General features: G+C 43.5%; 1 protein-coding gene across 1 annotated transcript in view; it reads left to right on the forward strand.

Annotated features, from left to right (window-relative positions):
* Nucleotides 1-18,615, forward strand: part of LOC128686443 (fat-like cadherin-related tumor suppressor homolog) — a 73,578-nt gene extending 54,963 nt beyond the window's left edge. The window contains exon 9 of the mRNA XM_070085693.1: nucleotides 18,439-18,615. Within this exon, the coding sequence (XP_069941794.1) occupies nucleotides 18,439-18,615 (177 nt within the window). The remainder of the gene's footprint in view (nucleotides 1-18,438) is intronic.

An 18,615-nucleotide genomic window follows, 5' to 3' on the forward strand; every position in this document is an offset into this window, starting at 1 on the left:
AGGCCCAGCGACAGTATGAAAACGACATAGCATCGAAAGTCAAATCTGACCCGAAACTGCTGTATAGCCACATTAGGAGGAAGACAACAGTCAAGGACCAGGTGATAAGGCTGAGGAAAGAAGGTGGAGAACTCACAAGAAACGATCAAGAGGTATGTGAGGAGCTCAACACGAGATTTAAGGAAGTATTTACAGTAGAGACAGGAAGGACTCTGGGGGGACAGACCAGATGGGGACACCAGCAAGGAATACACCAACAAGTGTTGGACGACATACATACAGATGAGGAGGAGGTGAAGAAACTGCTAAGGGACATCGATACCTCAAAGGCAATGGGACCAGACATCTCCCCGTGGGTCCTTAGAGAGGGAGCAGATATGTTGTGCGTGCCACTTACCACAATCTTCAACACATCCCTGGAAACTGGGCAACTACCTGAGGTATGGAAGACGGCAAATGTAGTTCCCATTTTTAAAAAAGGAGACAGAAAAGAGGCACTAAACTATAGACCTGTGTCATTGACGTGTATAGTATGCAAAATTATGGAGAAGATTATCAGGAGGAGAGTGGTGGAGCACCTGGAACGGAACAGGAGTATAAATGCCAACCAGCACGGATTCATGGAAGGCAAATCCTGTGTCACAAACCTTCTGGAGTTTTATGATAAAATAACAGAAGTAAGACAAGAGAGAGAGGGGTGGGTTGATTGCATCTTCTTGGACTGCAAGAAGGCCTTTGACACAGTTCCTCACAAGAGATTAGTGCAGAAGCTAGAGCATCAGGCGCATATAACAGGAAGGGCACTGCAATGGATCAGAGAATACCTGACAGGGAGGCAACAACGAGTCATGGTACGTAATGATGTATCACAGTGGGCACCTGTGACGAGCGGGGTCCCACAGGGGTCGGTCCTAGGACCAGTGCTATTTTTGGTATATGTGAACGACATGACGGAAGGGTTAGACTCAGAAGTGTCCCTGTTTGCAGATGATGTGAAGTTAATGAGGAGAATTAAATCTGATGAGGACCAGGCAGGACTTCAAAGAGACCTGGACAGACTGGACACCTGGTCCAGCAAATGGCTTCTCGAATTTAATCCTGCCAAATGCAAAGTCATGAAGATAGGGGAAGGGCACAGAAGACCACAGACAGAGTATAGGCTAGGTGGCCAAAGACTGCAAACCTCACTCAAGGAGAAAGATCTTGGGGTGAGTATAACACCGAGCATGTCTCCGGAAGCACACATCAATCAGATAACTGCTGCAGCATATGGGCGCCTGGCAAACCTGAGAACAGCATTCCGATACCTTAGTAAGGAATCATTCAAGACACTGTACACCGTGTATGTCAGGCCCATACTGGAGTATGCAGCACCTGTTTGGAACCCGCACTTGATAAAGCACGTCAAGAAACTAGAGAAAGTACAAAGGTTTGCGACAAGGTTAGTTCCAGAGCTAAGGGGAATGTCCTATGAAGAAAGATTAAGGGAAATCGGCCTGACCACACTGGAGGACAGGAGGGTCAGGGGAGACATGATAACGACATATAAAATACTGCGTGGAATAGACAAGGTGGACAAAGACAGGATGTTCCAGGGAGGGGACACAGAAACAAGAGGCCACAATTGGAAGTTGAAGACACAAATGAGTCAGAGAGATAGTAGGAAGTATTTCTTCAGTCATAGAGTTGTAAGGCAGTGGAATAGCCTAGAAAATGACGTAGTGGAGGCAGGAACCATACACAGTTTTAAGACGAGGTTTGATAAAGCTCATGGAGCGGGGAGAGAGAGGGCCTAGTAGCAACCGGTGAAGAGGCGGGGCCAGGAGCTAGGACTCGACCCCTGCAACCACAAATAGGTGAAATAGGTGAGTACACACACACACACACACACACACATCCATAAGGGTCTTTTAATCCTCTTTCTCAGGATGCCACCTACACCTACGTGAACAGGAGCGGAAGGGGGAAAGAAAACAAGCTAAACGTTTCTACCAGTCCGGGGATCGAACCCCAGTTCCTCAGGTTTTAAACCCAGGACATTGCAAATGTAAAGAAAGTGATACCTGTATAGTGAAACAACAAACGATGGAGTTGATATTGCCAAAGATGTGTCAGCTATTTGTGCTGTATTGTACCGTCCGTCAGCCTCTACCTTCACTCGCAGCAAGGAACAACGTTGAAAGTTATCACCACTCAGGTTTTTCCCCAGATGTGCTCTGGCCTTCAAGGTGTTCTCAGAATGTATTATTGAATTTGAATTTCTCCACCGAAGCTGCCTGTATAGCGCGCCATCAATATCTGTCCTCTGTAATGTAAATATGCCGGTACACAAAAGCTTCGTTGCCTGTGCTATTCTGTCTGCATGTACGGCACCTGACGCGAATTGCATTAAAAACTGTACACCAGACACAAGCCTAAACACTTGTAGATGACACTGAAAAAAATCACATGCATGTACATGGCTGTATAATTTTTAGTATAATTATGATTTTTGCAAACGTATTGTCGAAGATGTTGGTAATTCCCACCTGGATAACTCAGTGGTTGAGTCAGCAGTAGTTATCAAGTAGACTTGAAATTACCTGGAACGTGGCTCAGTGGTAGTGTGTTCGGCTCATAACTTAAGGACTTGTGTTGAAGTGTGGGTGAGGGCGAGACGTATATGGAAGTCTCCCATCAACTACTATCCTTGTTCACCTAGCAATAAATTCGCACCTTATACTTTGCAGAACAACCACTGTGAAAAAAAATAGTGAAATTCCAAGCGCTTTCGTGTTTTCTCACATTATCATAGATAATGTAAGAAATCACGAAAGCGCTTGGAATTTCACTATTTTTTCACAGTGGTTGTTCTGCTATTGTGATATCAACTGTTTACTGTGATCTTATTGCACTTAGTAGTTTACAGAAGAGCGGTGCAGATAAGCTTTGATTGCTACAGCGTTTCGCTCTGTGTAGATTTTTATCAAGTCTTGTTAAAGCTGTACACAGAATGAAACGTTGCCACAGTGAAAGTTTGCTTTCGCAATCTCAGTGGTGACGTGTACTTAGCTCAGTGGTGACGTGTACTTAGCTCTGTGAAGACCTGTTTGTGTGCTCTCTGTGAATCTGAACCAGGATGCCCTCTCTTGAGCAGTTTTACCAGCAGCTGAGAGAAGAGCTCAGAGTTGCTAAGCTGGAGATACGGCGATTAACGGAGGAGAACAAGAGGATTCGTAGTAATCCTCCTGTTGTGAGTCCCCAGGTTAAGAGGGGAGCTTGGTCAGTGGCCGGGCAACATGGAACCAAGCTGAGGATCAAGAAAACGGTTGGAGAGGCAGAAACAACGAGAAACCAGAAGACTACCGTGGAAACTTCCAACTCATTCTCGGTGCTACCTGACGAATGTGAGTGTTCTACTGGGAATGCCACAACGAGCACCAAGGAAGCATTGGCAGACGTGAGTGAGACATCCCTAGAAACCCCAACGAAGACCATCGAGAACGTCTTGACGAATTCCACAAGTGGTGTAATGCTACCTGACGAATGTGAGTCCACTACTCGGAGCATCACGACGGACGACGCCAAGGAAGGTAAAAACGTTGTTGTTGGGGATAGCCAGATTAGGTACTTGGATAGGGCATTCTGCTTGAAGGATAGGAGTAGGAGGCAGAGAGTGTGTTTTCCTGGGGCTGGGATGAAGGATATTGTTAGCCGTCTGGATGACATCATGAGAGGTAATGGGAGCAATCCTATTATCTCAGTGCGGGAGGCAACGATGTTGGCGGACATAGGAGTGAGGACCTGATTAGCAGGTATAGGTCAGCAATAGAGATAATTAGGAGGAAGGGTGGGAAACCTGTCATATGTGGCATTTTGGAAAGGAGAGGAGTTGGAAATGAATGGTTGTCCAGAGCAATTGGTGTCAATTGCTGGCTGGACAAATACTGTAAGGAAAATGCGGTAACATTCATTGATAACTGGGACCTCTTCTATGGCAGAAATGACATGTATGCCAGGGATGGGGTTCACTTATCTAGGTGTGGGGTGGGAGCACTGGTAAACGCAGTAGAGGGAGCTGTTAGGTCTTTAAACTAGGAATAGTTAGTGGTATGGGTTTTGGCGGGAAAACAGTGAAGTCGCAGTGTAGTAATATGAGTACTAGGAGAACTAGTAATAGGCAAAACGAGGTGGATATTGGAAAGTCAGTGGCACTAATTGACAAGGACAGTAATAGGTTTAGTGGAATAACAGAAAGGAGCAGGAAGGGTAAAGAGAGAGGATGATCTATAAATATATATTACACAAATAGTAGCAGTGCCAGGATTAAGATGGACGAGTTGAGACTAGTTGCTAATGCAGGTAACATTGATGTATTTGCCATAACTGAGACGTGGTTTAATTCAAAAAGTCGGGACATGCCTGCGGAATGTAGCATTCAGGGTTTTAAATTGTTCCAAGTAGATAGAAGTGTCGGGAAGGGGGGTGGGGGGCATTGTATGTCCGAGATCACTTGAACTGTTGCATAAAAACGGGTATTAAGTCTTAAGTAACACATACCGAGTCTGGATAGAATTTTCAGAGGGGCATGAAAAATTAATTTTAGGTGTGATATACCATCCCCCAAACTTAGGTAGGGACCAGAGGAGACTACTATGGGAGGAAATTGTTAGGGCCACAACGCACGATAATGTAGTAATTTTAGGAGACTTTAACTTTAGTCATATTGATTGGAATTTCTTGACTGGGAATTTAGAATCATACGACTTCTTAGAAGTAGTTCAGGATTGTTTGTGACAGAACCTACAAGGGGTAATAACCTGCTTGACTTAGTTCTGGCAAACAATGAATCCCTTGTTAATAATTTAGAAGTTTCAGATGAACTGGGTGCTAGCGACCACAAATCAATTACGTTTAGCATTGAATGGAAGTATGAAAGTAGGGATAACTCAGTAACAGTCCCAGATTTTCGCTTAGCAGATTACGATGGGCTTAGAGAACGCTTATCATCTGTTGACTGGGGTAACGAAGAGAGCTATCAATATGACAGTTTTCTGAACACTATACATGAGGCTCAAAGAACGTTTATCCCGTATAAAGAAATTAGATCAAATAGAAATGACCCAAAATGGATGAATAATAGGCTGAAATATCTACTAGGGCAAAAGAAAGGAATTTATAGGCGTATCAAAAGAGGTGAGGGTCATCTTATGAATCAGTATATTGACATTAAGAGGGACATTAAAAAGGGGATAAGAAAAGCTAAAAGGGACTATGAAATTAAAGTTGCTAGGGATTCTAAAACTAACCCAAAAAGTTTTTTCCAGGTATATAGAACAAAAGTCAGAGATAAGACAGGTCCCCTTAAAAATAACTATAGGCATCTTACTGACAAAGAGAATGAAATGTGCTCGATTTTAAATAATTATTTTCTCTCGGTTTTTACACGGGAAGACACTAATAATATTCCAGTAATTAATCTTTATAGTGGGCCAGAAGAAGATAAATTATGTAACATCACAGTCACTAGTGAAATGGTTGTGAAGCAGATAGACCGACTGAAGCAAAATAAGTCACCTGGTCCTGATGAGGTTTTTTCAAGGGTTCTTAAGGAATGCAAAATGGAACTCTGTGAACCATTAACTAACATTTTTAATTTATCACTTCAAACAGGTGTAGTGTCTGATATGTGGAAGATGGCTAATGTAATTCCTATTTTTAAAACAGGGGACAAGTCGATACCGTCAAATTACCGCCCAATAAGCCTGACCTCAATTGTAGGCAAATTACTAGAGTCAATTATAGCTGAGATTATAAGTGTTAGAGTGTTCAGCAGAAGTTTGTGGTTACAGGAAAGTGGGTGCAGGAGGGAAGAGGAGCAATTGGTGGAATGATGATGTAAAGAGAGTAGTAAGGGAGAAAAAGTTAGCATATGAGAAGTTTTTACAAAGTAGAAGTGATGCAAGGAGGGAAGAGTATATGGAGAAAAAGAGAGAGGTTAAGAGAGTGGTGAAGCAATGTAAAAAGAGAGCAAATGAGAGAGTGGGTGAGATGTTATCAACAAATTTTGTTGAAAATAAGAAAAAGTTTTGGAGTGAGATTAACAAGTTAAGAAAGCCTAGAGAACAAATGGATTTGTCAGTTAAAAATAGGAGAGGAGAGTTATTAAATGGAGAGTTAGAGGTATTGGGAAGATGGAGGGAATATTTTGAGGAATTGTTAAATGTTGATGAAGATAGGGAAGCTGTGATTTCGTGTATAGGGCAAGGAGGAATAACATCTTGTAGGAGTGAGGAAGAGCCAGTTGTGAGTGTGGGGGAAGTTCGTGAGGCAGTAGGTAAAATGAAAGGGGGTAAGGCAGCCGGGATTGATGGGATAAAGATAGAAATGTTAAAAGCAGGTGGGGATATAGTTTTGGAGTGGTTGGTGCAATTATTTAATAAATGTATGGAAGAGGGTAAGGTACCTAGGGATTGGCAGAGAGCATGCATAGTTCCTTTGTATAAAGGCAAAGGGGATAAAAGAGAGTGCAAAAATTATAGGGGGATAAGTCTGTTGAGTGTACCTGGTAAAGTGTATGGTAGAGTTATAATTGAAAGAATTAAGAGTAAGACGGAGAATAGGATAGCAGATGAACAAGGAGGCTTTAGGAAAGGTAGGGGGTGTGTGGACCAGGTGTTTACAGTGAAACATATAAGTGAACAGTATTTAGATAAGGCTAAAGAGGTCTTTGTGGCATTTATGGATTTGGAAAAGGCGTATGACAGGGTGGATAGGGGGGCAATGTGGCAGATGTTGCAAGTGTATGGTGTAGGAGGTAGGTTACTGAAAGCAGTGAAGAGTTTTTACGAGGATAGTGAGGCTCAAGTTAGAGTATGTAGGAAAGAGGGAAATTTTTTCCCAGTAAAAGTAGGCCTTAGACAAGGATGTGTGATGTCACCGTGGTTGTTTAATATATTTATAGATGGGGTTGTAAGAGAAGTAAATGCGAGGGTCTTGGCAAGAGGCGTGGAGTTAAAAGATAAAGAATCACACACAAAGTGGGAGTTGTCACAGCTGCTCTTTGCTGATGACACTGTGCTCTTGGGAGATTCTGAAGAGAAGCTGCAGAGATTGGTGGATGAATTTGGTAGGGTGTGCAAAAGAAGAAAATTAAAGGTGAATACAGGAAAGAGTAAGGTTATGAGGATAACAAAAAGATTAGGTGATGAAAGATTGAATATCAGATTGGAGGGAGAGAGTATGGAGGAGGTGAATGTATTCAGATATTTGGGAGTGGACGTGTCAGCGGATGGGTCTATGAAAGATGAGGTGAATCATAGGATTGATGAGGGAAAAAGAGTGAGTGGTGCACTTAGGAGTCTGTGGAGACAAAGAACTTTGTCCTTGGAGGCAAAGAGGGGAATGTATGAGAGTATAGTTTTACCAACGCTCTTATATGGGTGTGAAGCGTGGGTGATGAATGTTGCAGCGAGGAGAAGGCTGGAGGCAGTGGAGATGTCATGTCTGAGGGCAATGTGTGGTGTGAATATAATGCAGAGAATTCGTAGTTTGGAAGTTAGGAGGAGGTGCGGGATTACCAAAACTGTTGTCCAGAGGGCTGAGGAAGGGTTGTTGAGGTGGTTCGGACATGTAGAGAGAATGGAGCGAAACAGAATGACTTCAAGAGTGTATCAGTCTGTAGTGGAAGGAAGGCGGGGTAGGGGTCGGCCTAGGAAGGGTTGGAGGGAGGGGGTAAAGGAGGTTTTGTGTGCGAGGGGCTTGGACTTCCAGCAGGCATGCGTGAGCGTGTTTGATAGGAGTGAATGGAGACAAATGGTTTTTAATACTTGACGTGCTGTTGGAGTGTGAGCAAAGTAACATTTATGAAGGGATTCAGGGAAACCGGCAGGCCGGACTTGAGTCCTGGAGATGGGAAGTACAGTGCCTGCACTCTGAAGGAGGGGTGTTAATGTTGCAGTTTAAAAACTGTAGTGTAAAGCACCCTTCTGGCAAGACAGTGATGGAGTGAATGATGGTGAAAGTTTTTCTTTTTCGGGCCACCCTGCCTTGGTGGGAATCGGCCAGTGTGATAATAAAAAAATAATAATTATAAGAAGCCATCTCGATAAGCATAGCTTGATTAAGGATACTCAGCATGGATTCACAAGAGACCGGTCTTGTCTAACTAATTTATTAACTTTCTTCAGTAAAGCTTTTGAGGCTGTTGACCACGATAAAGAATTTGATATTACTTAGATTTTAGTAACTTTTGATAGAGTTCCACACCAAAGACTGTTAAAGAAAGTGGCAGCTCATGGCATTGGGGGAAGGGTGCTCTCGTGGATCGAATCATGGCTCACAGACAGGAAGCAGAGAGTGTCCATAAATGGGGTTAAATCCGAGTGGGGATCAGTAACAAGCGGCGTTCCACAGGGATCAGTCTTGGGCCCGTTGTTGTTTATAATATATATCAATGATCTTGATGAAGGAATTAGTAGTGATATGAGCAAATTCGCCGATGACACAAAGATAGGTAGGATAATTGATTCAAACGTAGATGTTAGGGAACTTCAGAAAGATTTAGACAAACTCTATTCTTGGTCAGAAAAGTGGCAGATGCAGTTCAATGTAGATAAATGCAAGGTTCTGAAGCTCGGGAGTGTCCATAACCCTAGCACTTATAAGTTAAATGATGTAGAACTTAGCCATACAGATTGCGAAAAGGACTTGGGGGTTATGGTAAGCAGCAACCTTAAACCAAGACAGCAATGCCTAAGCGTGCGTAATAAGGCAAATAGATTACTGGGATTTATATCAAGAAGTGTAAGCAACAGAAGTCCAGAGGTCATACTGCAGCTTTATACATCATTAGTAAGGCCTCACCTAGATTATGCAGCTCAGTTCTGGTCTCCATATTACAGAATGGACATAAATTCGTTAGAAAACATTCAGCGTAGGATGACTAAATTAATACATAGCATTAGAAATCTTCCTTATGAAGAAAGATTGAAGACTCTTAAGTTACATTCACTTGTTAGACGAAGAATGAGGGGAGACCTGATCGAGGTGTATAAGTGGAAGACAGGTGTTAATAAAGGGGATATTAATAAGGTCTTGAGGATATCTCTCCAAGAGAGAACCCGCAGTAATGGATTTAAATTGGATAAGTTTAGATTTAGAAAGGACATAGGAAAGTATTGGTTTGGAAATAGGGTAGTTGATGAGTGGAACAGTCTACCTAGTTGGGTTATTGAGGCTAGGACTTTGGGTAGCTTCAAGTTTAGGTTGGATAAGTACATGAGTGGGAGGGGTTGGATTTGAGTGGGACTTGCACATCAGAGCTTATTTCTTGGGTGGCATTGAAAATTGGGTTGGGCAAATGTTTTGTTAGTGGGATGAATTGTCAAGGACCTGCCTAGTATGGGCCAACAGGCCTGCTGCAGTGTTCCTCTTTTCTTATGTTCTTATGTTGACAGGATACCTTTGTATACAGTTAGCAGTCTGTTGTGAGCCGAATCCTGGGAAGGACGAAAGGACCCCAGTGGAAATAAGCCAGACGAGTGGCCTTCCTCGGTTATCCTGGGTTAGTAACCCTCCAGTGCTAACCCTTCATTGCCTAAAGGTTTCCTACCATAACCCGTCTTCCCAGTTATAAATATCGTTTTGGTATGCCAGTCTTTTAACTTTACATAGCAACCTTGCTCTGTTTAACACGCCAGCCGTCTCCCACCGAGGCGGGGTGACCCAACGAAGAGGACAACACTTTCACTGTCATTCATTCAATCACTGTCTTGCCACAATCGCTCTGACATCACAGACCGCACCGCAACATAGCCATCGCTTGCTCAACATGCAAGCACTGTACCCTCCACCTCCAGGACTCAAGTCCGGCTAACCGGTTTCCCCTGAGTCTCTTCATAAATGTTACATTGCTCACACTATAACAGCACGTCAAATAACACACACACACACACACACACACACACACACACACACACACACACACACACACAAAAAAAAAAAAAACAAAAAAAAAAAAGAAAAAAAAAAAAACTTACCTTCACTTATATACACGCTCACACAAGCCTGTTGCATGCCTAAGCTCCTAGCACTCAAAGCGTAATTTACCCTGTCCAACTAACCTTTCTTAGAACGAACACTACCTCCTCTCCTCCACCCCAGTTTTATACGCCTTCTTAGTCATCCTAGGATGACGTATACCTAGAATTTTTAACTTACCTAATGACTACATAACTGTTTATGTTGAAGATTGAGACATTTATGCAGCATATGGGAATCTTTATTCAGGAAACGTTTCGCCACACAGTGGCTTCATGAGTCCAATACAAAGAGGAAGGCGTAAGGAGAGGAGTAGTATGAGGTAATCAGTCCCTCAACCTGGAGTCGATGTGTTCAGTCCATCAATCTTAACTGTTTATGTTGAACGATGAGTGACTCCTAGAATGGTGTGTTATGATCTATTCAATAAAGATGGAATAGTTTCGACCTGGAAGGCATTACTGATATACGGAACAGAGAAAATACACGAAACAGAGAATAACAAGTATTAGAAACAATGTTTTGCAAAGACTTTAACACCTGTGATAGTTGCTACAGCCTTAACAAGCCTGTCTTTATATCTACATTTTATCTGTTACAAGCAAATTATCACAGATTTGCTTGCAACAAGGGAGGCAAATTGTAGATATAAATCCATATGTTTTTCGTATATATATGCTCATGCATTACTACCGTTCACAAGATGGATATGAGAGGCAAGAGAAGCTATCCGCATCGGTGGCAAAATCTTAAAAAAAAATCTGGCCCAACGCAAAATTCTGGACAGTTTCGATTCCTCGAAATTACTTACTAAGAATTTGTGGCAATATGGCGGCGGCGCGTGTGTGTGATGACTCGTAGATGTTTTTATCATATGAACCGAGAGAAGCGTGTTGAATGGCAGTCATGCGAAACACTGGAGCAAACAGTGGCTTTGAAGTGACGTTTTTGCTTGTGGAGGCGCATTTGGTGCGACCTTTGTGGAGGAGCAGTTGGTACGGCCTTTGTGGAGGCGCAGTTGGTACGACCTTTGTGGAGGCGCAGTTGGTACGACCTTTGTGGAGGCGCAGTTGGTACGACCTTCGTGGAGGAGCAGTTGGTACGGCCTTTGTGGAGGCGCAGTTGGTACAACCTTTGTGGAGGAGCAGTTGGTACGGCCTTTGTGGAGGAGCAGTTGGTACGACCTTTGTGGAGGAGCAGTTGGTACGACCTTTGTGGAGGAGCAGTTGGTACGACCTTTGTGGAGGCGCCGTTGATGCAGTCTTAGCAGAGGCGCAGTGTTAGGTCCATATTTGACGATTTTGTGTGTAAAATAGTGCAAAAAATTTATTCCCGGTAATTCACGTTAAATAAATTTCAGTTTACTTCTACTGAACAATGTCAATATTTGATGGCCGAGTCATCTTTTGACCAGGATAGTTCCCAGTGTGTGTGTGTGTGTATATGTGTGTGTGTGTGTGTGTGTGTGTATGCGTATGTGTGTGTGTGTGTATATGCGTATGTGTGTGTGTGTGTGTGTGTGTGTATATGCGTATGTGTGTGTGTACTCACCTAGTTGAGGTTGCGGGGGTCGAATTCGAGCTCCTGGCCCTGGTGTGTGTGTATGTGTGTGTGTGTGTGTGTGTGTGTGTGTGTGTATGTGTGTGTGTGTGTGTGTGTGTGTGTACTCACCTAGTTGTACTCACCTAGTTGAGGTTGCGGGGGTCGAGTCCGAGCTCCTGGCCCCGCCTCTTCACTGATCGCTACTAGGTCACTCTCCCCGAGCCGTGAGCTTTATCATACCTCTGCTTAAAGCTATGTATGGATCCTGCCTCCACTACATCGCTTCCCAAACTATTCCACTTACTGACTACTCTGTGGCTGAAGAAATACTTCCTAACATCCCTGTGATTCATCTGTGTCTTTAGCTTCCAACTGTGTCCCCTTGTTACTGTGTCCAATCTCTGGAACATCCTGTCTTTGTCCACCTTGTCAATTCCCCTCAGTATTTTGTATGTCGTTATCATGTCCCCCCTATCTCTCCTGTCCTCCAGTGTCGTCAGGTTGATTTCCCTTAACCTCTCCTCGTAGGACATACCTCTTAGCTCTGGGACTAGTCTTGTTGCAAACCTTTGCACTTTCTCTAGTTTCTTTACGTGCTTGGCTAGGTGTGGGTTCCAAACTGGTGCCGCATACTCCAATATGGGCCTAACGTATACGGTGTACAGGGTCCTGAACGATTCCTTATTAAGATGTCGGAATGCTGTTCTGAGGTTTGCTAGGCGCCCATATGCTGCAGCAGTTATTTGGTTGATGTGCGCTTCAGGAGATGTGCCTGGTGTTATACTCACCCCAAGATCTTTTTCCTTGAGTGAGGTTTGTAGTCTCTGACCCCCTAGACTGTACTCCGTCTGCGGCCTTCTTTGCCCTTCCCCAATCTTCATGACTTTGCACTTGGTGGGATTGAACTCCAGGAGCCAATTGCTGGACCAGGTCTGCAGCCTGTGTGTGTGTGTGTGTGTGTGTGTGTGTGTGTGTGTGTGTGTATGTATGTATGTATGTGTGTGTATGGTTTAGAAAGACACGTAAGCAAACACTATGACATATTTATTAGAAAACGTTTCGGTCCTGGGACCTTGATCACTTCTAACATACAGAGGTAGAAAGGCATTATATATATAGGCGGAGAGTGAGGTGTGACGCACGTGACCTGAGGAATGTCATAAGAACATAAGAACATAAGAATGGAGGAACACTGTAGAAGGCCTACTGGCCCATGCGAGGCAGGTCCTTATCAAAACAACCTCTGCCTATGATGAGGACGGGTAGACGTTGAAATCATGTGACTCCTGTGTTGTTGGGTTGGTGGTGCTTAAGTATCATGTATGCCAATGTTTTTGAAATTTTGTAGTTTCCAGTGTTGCGTTCTATAGTGTCGGTGACGGCGATTAGTGAGGCTTCTAGGCACCGTCGGCGTCTGAGGTCTGGTTCGGTGAGAACGAGTTGTGCCTCATTCCAGTTCATCAAATGTCCCGTGGATGCTCATTCAAGCGGACTGCAAGATCTCTGCCTGTCTCGCCTACATATTTCTTGGGACAGAACCCACAGGGGATAGTGTAGACGCCTGCTGTAGAAGTTAGAGGTGTGGGGCTGCGTTTCGTAGTGAGGTCTTTGATAGATGATGTGTTTATGGTGGAAACGTTGATGTTACTCATAGCAAGTGCCCGGCGAGTATTCGTGGCAACATCACCACATGGGAGTACTATGAACTGCTTAGGGGGCTGATGTCGGAATGCTGTTCTGAGGTTTGCTAGGCGCCCATATGCTGCAGCAGTTATTTGGTTGATGTGCGCTTCATGAGATGTGCCTGGTGTTATACTCACCCCAAGATCTTTTTCCTTGAGTGAGGTTTGTAGTTTCTGGCCCCCTAGACTGTACTCCGTCTGCGGTCTTCTTTGCCCTTCCCCAATCTTCATGACTATGCACTTGGTGGGATTGAACTCCAGGAGCCAATTGCTGGACCAGGTCTGCAGCCTGTCCAGATCCCTTTGTAGTTCTGCCTGGTCTTCGATCGAGTGAATTCTTCTCATCAACTTCACGTCATCTGCAAACAGGGACACCTCGGAGTTTATTCCTTCCGTCATGTCGTTCACAAATTCCAGAAACAGCACTGGTCCTAGGACTGACCCCTGTGGGACCCCGCTGGTCACAGGTGCCCACTCTGACACCTCGCCACGTACCATGACTCGCTGCTGTCTTCCTGACAAGTATTCCCTGATCCATTGTAGTGCCTTCCCTGTTATCCCTGCTTGGTCCTCCAGTTTTTGCACCAATCTCTTGTGTGGTACTGTGTCAAACGCCTTCTTGCAGTCCAAGAAAATGCAATCCACCCACCCCTCTCTCTCTTGTCTTACTGCTGTCACCATGTCATAGAACTCCAGTAGGTTTGTGACACAGGATTTCCCGTCTCTGAAACCATGTTGGCTGCTGTTGATGAGATCATTTCTTTCTAGGTGTTCCACCACTCTTCTGTGTGTGTGTGTGTGTGTGTGTGTGTGTGTGTGTGTGTGTGTGTGTGTGTGTGTGTGTGTGTGTGTGTGCGAGCGAGAGTGTGTGTGTGTGTGTGTGTGTGTGTGTGTGTGTGTGTGTGTGTGTGTGTGTGCCGCCAAATTTTATAATGGAGTAAAATAGTTAAAAAAAAAATGAAATCGTTGGAATATGTATTATAACTGGAGAACGACTCTACTGATCGGCTTCAAACCCTAAACCATGATCTATTTTAACTGCAAGTATTTTTTGTATTGGTTATGGTCCGTGTGGCAGAAGTTTCGTCCTGAATAAAAAAAAAATTCTTATAGAACTGTAGGGAATTTGAAACAGAATATAAACAAGAGTAAACTTTAAAAAAAAATAATGTTATTTTAGGAAGTTTTTAATTAGAAAAAGAAGAGAATTTTGTCATTTACATTTGTTTACTTTTGTATAAGTGAAGGGAATTTGTGACTCCGGGAATATTCCCTTCAGTGGTCATGTGGATGCACGATGTCGGTAAAGGGATTCTTGATCCAAGGAACTGGTACTCTCCCTTTCATTGGATCGAACCTGATTACATCCCATTCGCCTTCGGGGATCACCCATCATATTGAGTAGGAAGCCTGGCTGCTACAGTGCATTGTCTGGCGATTACCGGATGGAGGATCGAGCCTTCACCGCTCATTACTCCAGATGACCAAGACATCTCACTTCCTAAGTTAATAACTGTTAGTTACTAACTCCTCGTATATAGTTACTAACAACTGTAGTTACCAACACTTGTGTCTAATTACCAAGTTAGATGTTTGGAGGTCGTTAGTGATGCTGGCTGTCGTAGCTGATCTTCTAAACCACTAACAATACTTGTGTTTATAAAACTTGTGTTTGAAAAACAAGATTTATGCTCCTTAGCAGCGTAACTGTTTTTATTCACTTTTATTAAATGGTTTCTAAACACCTTTAGTTTTAGAGACCCGGGTTTATAATTATATATTCAACGAATTTTAGTTTTCCAGTATTTAAGCTTAGGTCTGAAAAAACTTGAAGCCATAATTGTAATAGGCAACGATAGTGGTGCAATATCTCCCGTAAAAGGAAAATAATGTAGATATGATAGAAAAAGTTGAAAGACTCCATGCGTATGAATTTGTAATATATTTATAGCTGCAGGGTTTCTGTTCCTTAAAAATGAAGGTCATTCTGCACAAAACTTATTCGAGGCAGCGACGTAGTAAGGACACATTGCCTCACGCGATGCTTTTCTCAAGAAAAGCTTTGAGTTATCGACACTTACGGCATTACTGTCAAGAAACGCACGATCTTATAATTCCCTCTGACAAGCTTGCATGCCACTAGCATAAATCCGCGCTGAGTTGACTCTGTGATCTCACTGACAGTTTCTGTCTGGGAGGACAACACAGTGAGGTGTCGACACTCAGGAAAAATATTTTGCTTGTTTCTCTATGCGAATATTTAATTTTTGTACGCCGGTGGAGGGCGTAGACACGTAGACAAGTGTCTGGGTGACTGACACGGCGCCCTTCAAGGAAGAATTGAACGAGAACTTCAAAGCAACTTGGATGTGTGTTTTTGTTAGGGTATTCGCCTCTTTAATGGTGCTGGGATAATGGCGATGGTGCTGCAAGACTGTTGTGGTGGTGTGACGCGCCGCCAGGTACAGGCAACTGGTTTTCTACTCTTGTGTAACCGTGATTATGAAAATTCTTCCTCGAAAATTGGACATGCGCTCAACGCTGCCAGACGTAGCCCATTCACATTTTTAAATTTCAGGTAGTATATACCTGCAACACGATGAATAAGACGTGTGTAACACCTGTATATCTTTGAGAGAAACGTTTCGCCAACCAGGACTTTAGTACAGCGACAAAAGAAAGGAGACTTACATGAGAGCCAGTGAGGGGAGAGTGGAAGGGAGATTCAGCAACAGCAGCAGCAGCAGCAGCAGCAGGAACAGCAAGAAGAGCAACAACAGGAACAGCAGTTACAGCAACAGCGGCAGGAACAGCAACAGTAACAGGAGCAACAACAGCAGCAGGAACAGCAACAACAACAACATCTTTAGAGGTATTATATACTGTATTATATACATCTTGGAAATCTTGATTTTTCTACTTGTACCAAACACCCTTCGTGGTCGACAAATGTCCTACAAGATTGACGACGACGACGACCACGCCTCTATATTAAAGAAATAAAACCCCTGGGTTGGCGAAATATCTCTCAAAAGTGTACCAAGTGTTACACACAAATCTTATTCATCAGTTTCGTTACTGATGGGTAATAATAGGGGGAATGTAGTTTAATGCAGGACAAACTAAACCTTACCGAGAATAAGGAATATTAAAATTTCCATTAAATCCCAAGCAAAAATGCACGAAGAGCCATTCGTATGAAGCTGCCAGCAATAACTGAAGAGATTGATGCAGCTGTCGTTGGCCTACATATTGCAACACCTTCAATATTAATAGCGAAGTTGTTAGTATGTTTAAATACGTGCATTTGCTTTACTCTGCGCCTTGCAGAAACATGTGCGTGCGATGCTGCAGTGAAAACCAACTCCAGAATGCTGTTTCTCCCCAACATGGCTGCAACTTAGGCTTTGTGGTGTGTTAAGGTCAGAGAGAGAGCTTCCCGGGGCGTGTGGGTCCCTGGCCACCACTACTGGCCTTCTGGGACTACTCTGCCGCTACAAGTAATCACCTCGACTTATGTCTTGACAAAATCGCAGTAGCAGCAGAAACAAACAGCAGAAGCAGAAACAACAGCAGCAGAAGTAGCAATAACAGCAGCAGCTACAGCAACAGTACAAGTATTATTACTCCAACTATTTCTTGTAATTTTACAATTTTGCGTCTGTAGCACTGACAGTTAAAGGCTTCAGCCTATCCTTGCTTCGTATTCCAGATGCCCCAGGAGCGTTCCCCTCCCCCTCCTGGGGTTCCAGATGCTCCAGGAACGTTCCCCTCCCCCGCCTGGGGCTCCAGATGCTCCAGGAACGTTCCCCTCCCCCTCCTGGGGTTCCAGATGCTCCAGGAACGTTCCCCTCCCCTGCCTGGGGCTCCAGATGCCCCAGGAATGTTCCCCTCAAAACTTTTCTATGATTTATCTAGTCACAGTGACAATTTTCTGTCCGATAATTCTGCTTTCGCTGATCTTTTAATATCAGCGTAATGTGAGCACTGTACCTAGCCTGAGACAAGTCCTTAACATGTACTAAAAATTTATAAAAAAAAAATTGCATCACAATACATTTTCTGTCCAGACAAGGTAGAATTTCACATGTAGGCTCTCCAGTAGGATTTTTTTCTTTCATATAACACTGGTGAAACCCGAGACGTGGCATGTCGCTTGGGTAAGAATCATCGTCGCTGGGAAATGCAAAATTAATGGCACCCAAATTTGTCTGGTTAATACTCGTCGATCACCATAGAACTAATTAGCCAGAGGACACACCAGCTTCCACCAGTGTTTGTGCAGAGTGACTCACACAGGTTTACCTCTTAACTGTGTAATGATAATAAATAATCATAGGTCATAAAAGTAACTGTGGTTATGGCAATAATAATAATAATAATAATATTATTATTATTATTATTATTATTATTAATAAACTAAACATTGAATATAATGCATCTGGCCATACGAATATTCCCTGATAATGGGACATGACGTTTCCAATATCTATATTTGCCCTGGAAAGGTGTTGAACTAACAGAGGGGGTGTTCAAAATGATCCCTCTTACAACACCTGGGCGACGGACCATGGCCCCGTTATGAATATGAAATTGCGTGTTGCAGGTTCATGTATTCATAGCGTGGCTGCGGAGTTGAGATAGCCAGCGACACACCTAAGCCCCTTTCCTCTCGCTGAAGGGTAGACCAACCATCGCAGGTGAAATCCCAGTTCGTAAACCAATTTGACAGCCATCTGTCGTCAACCAGAGCGGTTTGTGCAGAGAGTGTCCGTCTCCGGCAACTGGTGAACATGTACATTGTACACGCAAGCACTGCTTAAAGATGTATTCTCTACACACAATGTTAATGTTAACTTAATGAACAAAGAGGCACAATACCTTGAATAGAAATCCACAAATAACCACAAATAGTAGTAAGACTGGTAGTGGAAGTAGTATTGGTAGTAGAACGTAGAGAGTAGGCTTCTCTTTCCTATGTGCGGGTTATTTGTGTATTAATGTCAACTTTGTCTTGATTAAGTACATTCTGTCAACAGGGAACGTTTGTATCTCGGCTTATAATTATCTCTATATTCTGTACATACGAAGGTTTATGAATATCAGCTAAGGTGTTTTAAGAACATTCTTTTGATAGGGGCATTTCCCCGTATGTCATTGTGTGAAGTTCAAGGTAATGTTTGTGTTTGTTTAGGTGAGCACGGGGTCAGCCTCCGGCACGGTGGTGACGCGGGTGTTGGCCCTCGACCATGACAAGGGTGACAACGGCAGACTCTCTTACTCCATCGTCGAAGGTGAGTACCTGTGCCTTAACCTTCTCCTTACTCCAGACCTCAGCCTCTGTCCCTCGTACCTAGTCACGGTAGTATAA

Source organism: Cherax quadricarinatus, chromosome 17 (genome assembly GCF_038502225.1).
Source record: "Cherax quadricarinatus isolate ZL_2023a chromosome 17, ASM3850222v1, whole genome shotgun sequence".
In the NCBI taxonomy this organism is placed as follows: domain Eukaryota; kingdom Metazoa; phylum Arthropoda; class Malacostraca; order Decapoda; family Parastacidae; genus Cherax; species Cherax quadricarinatus.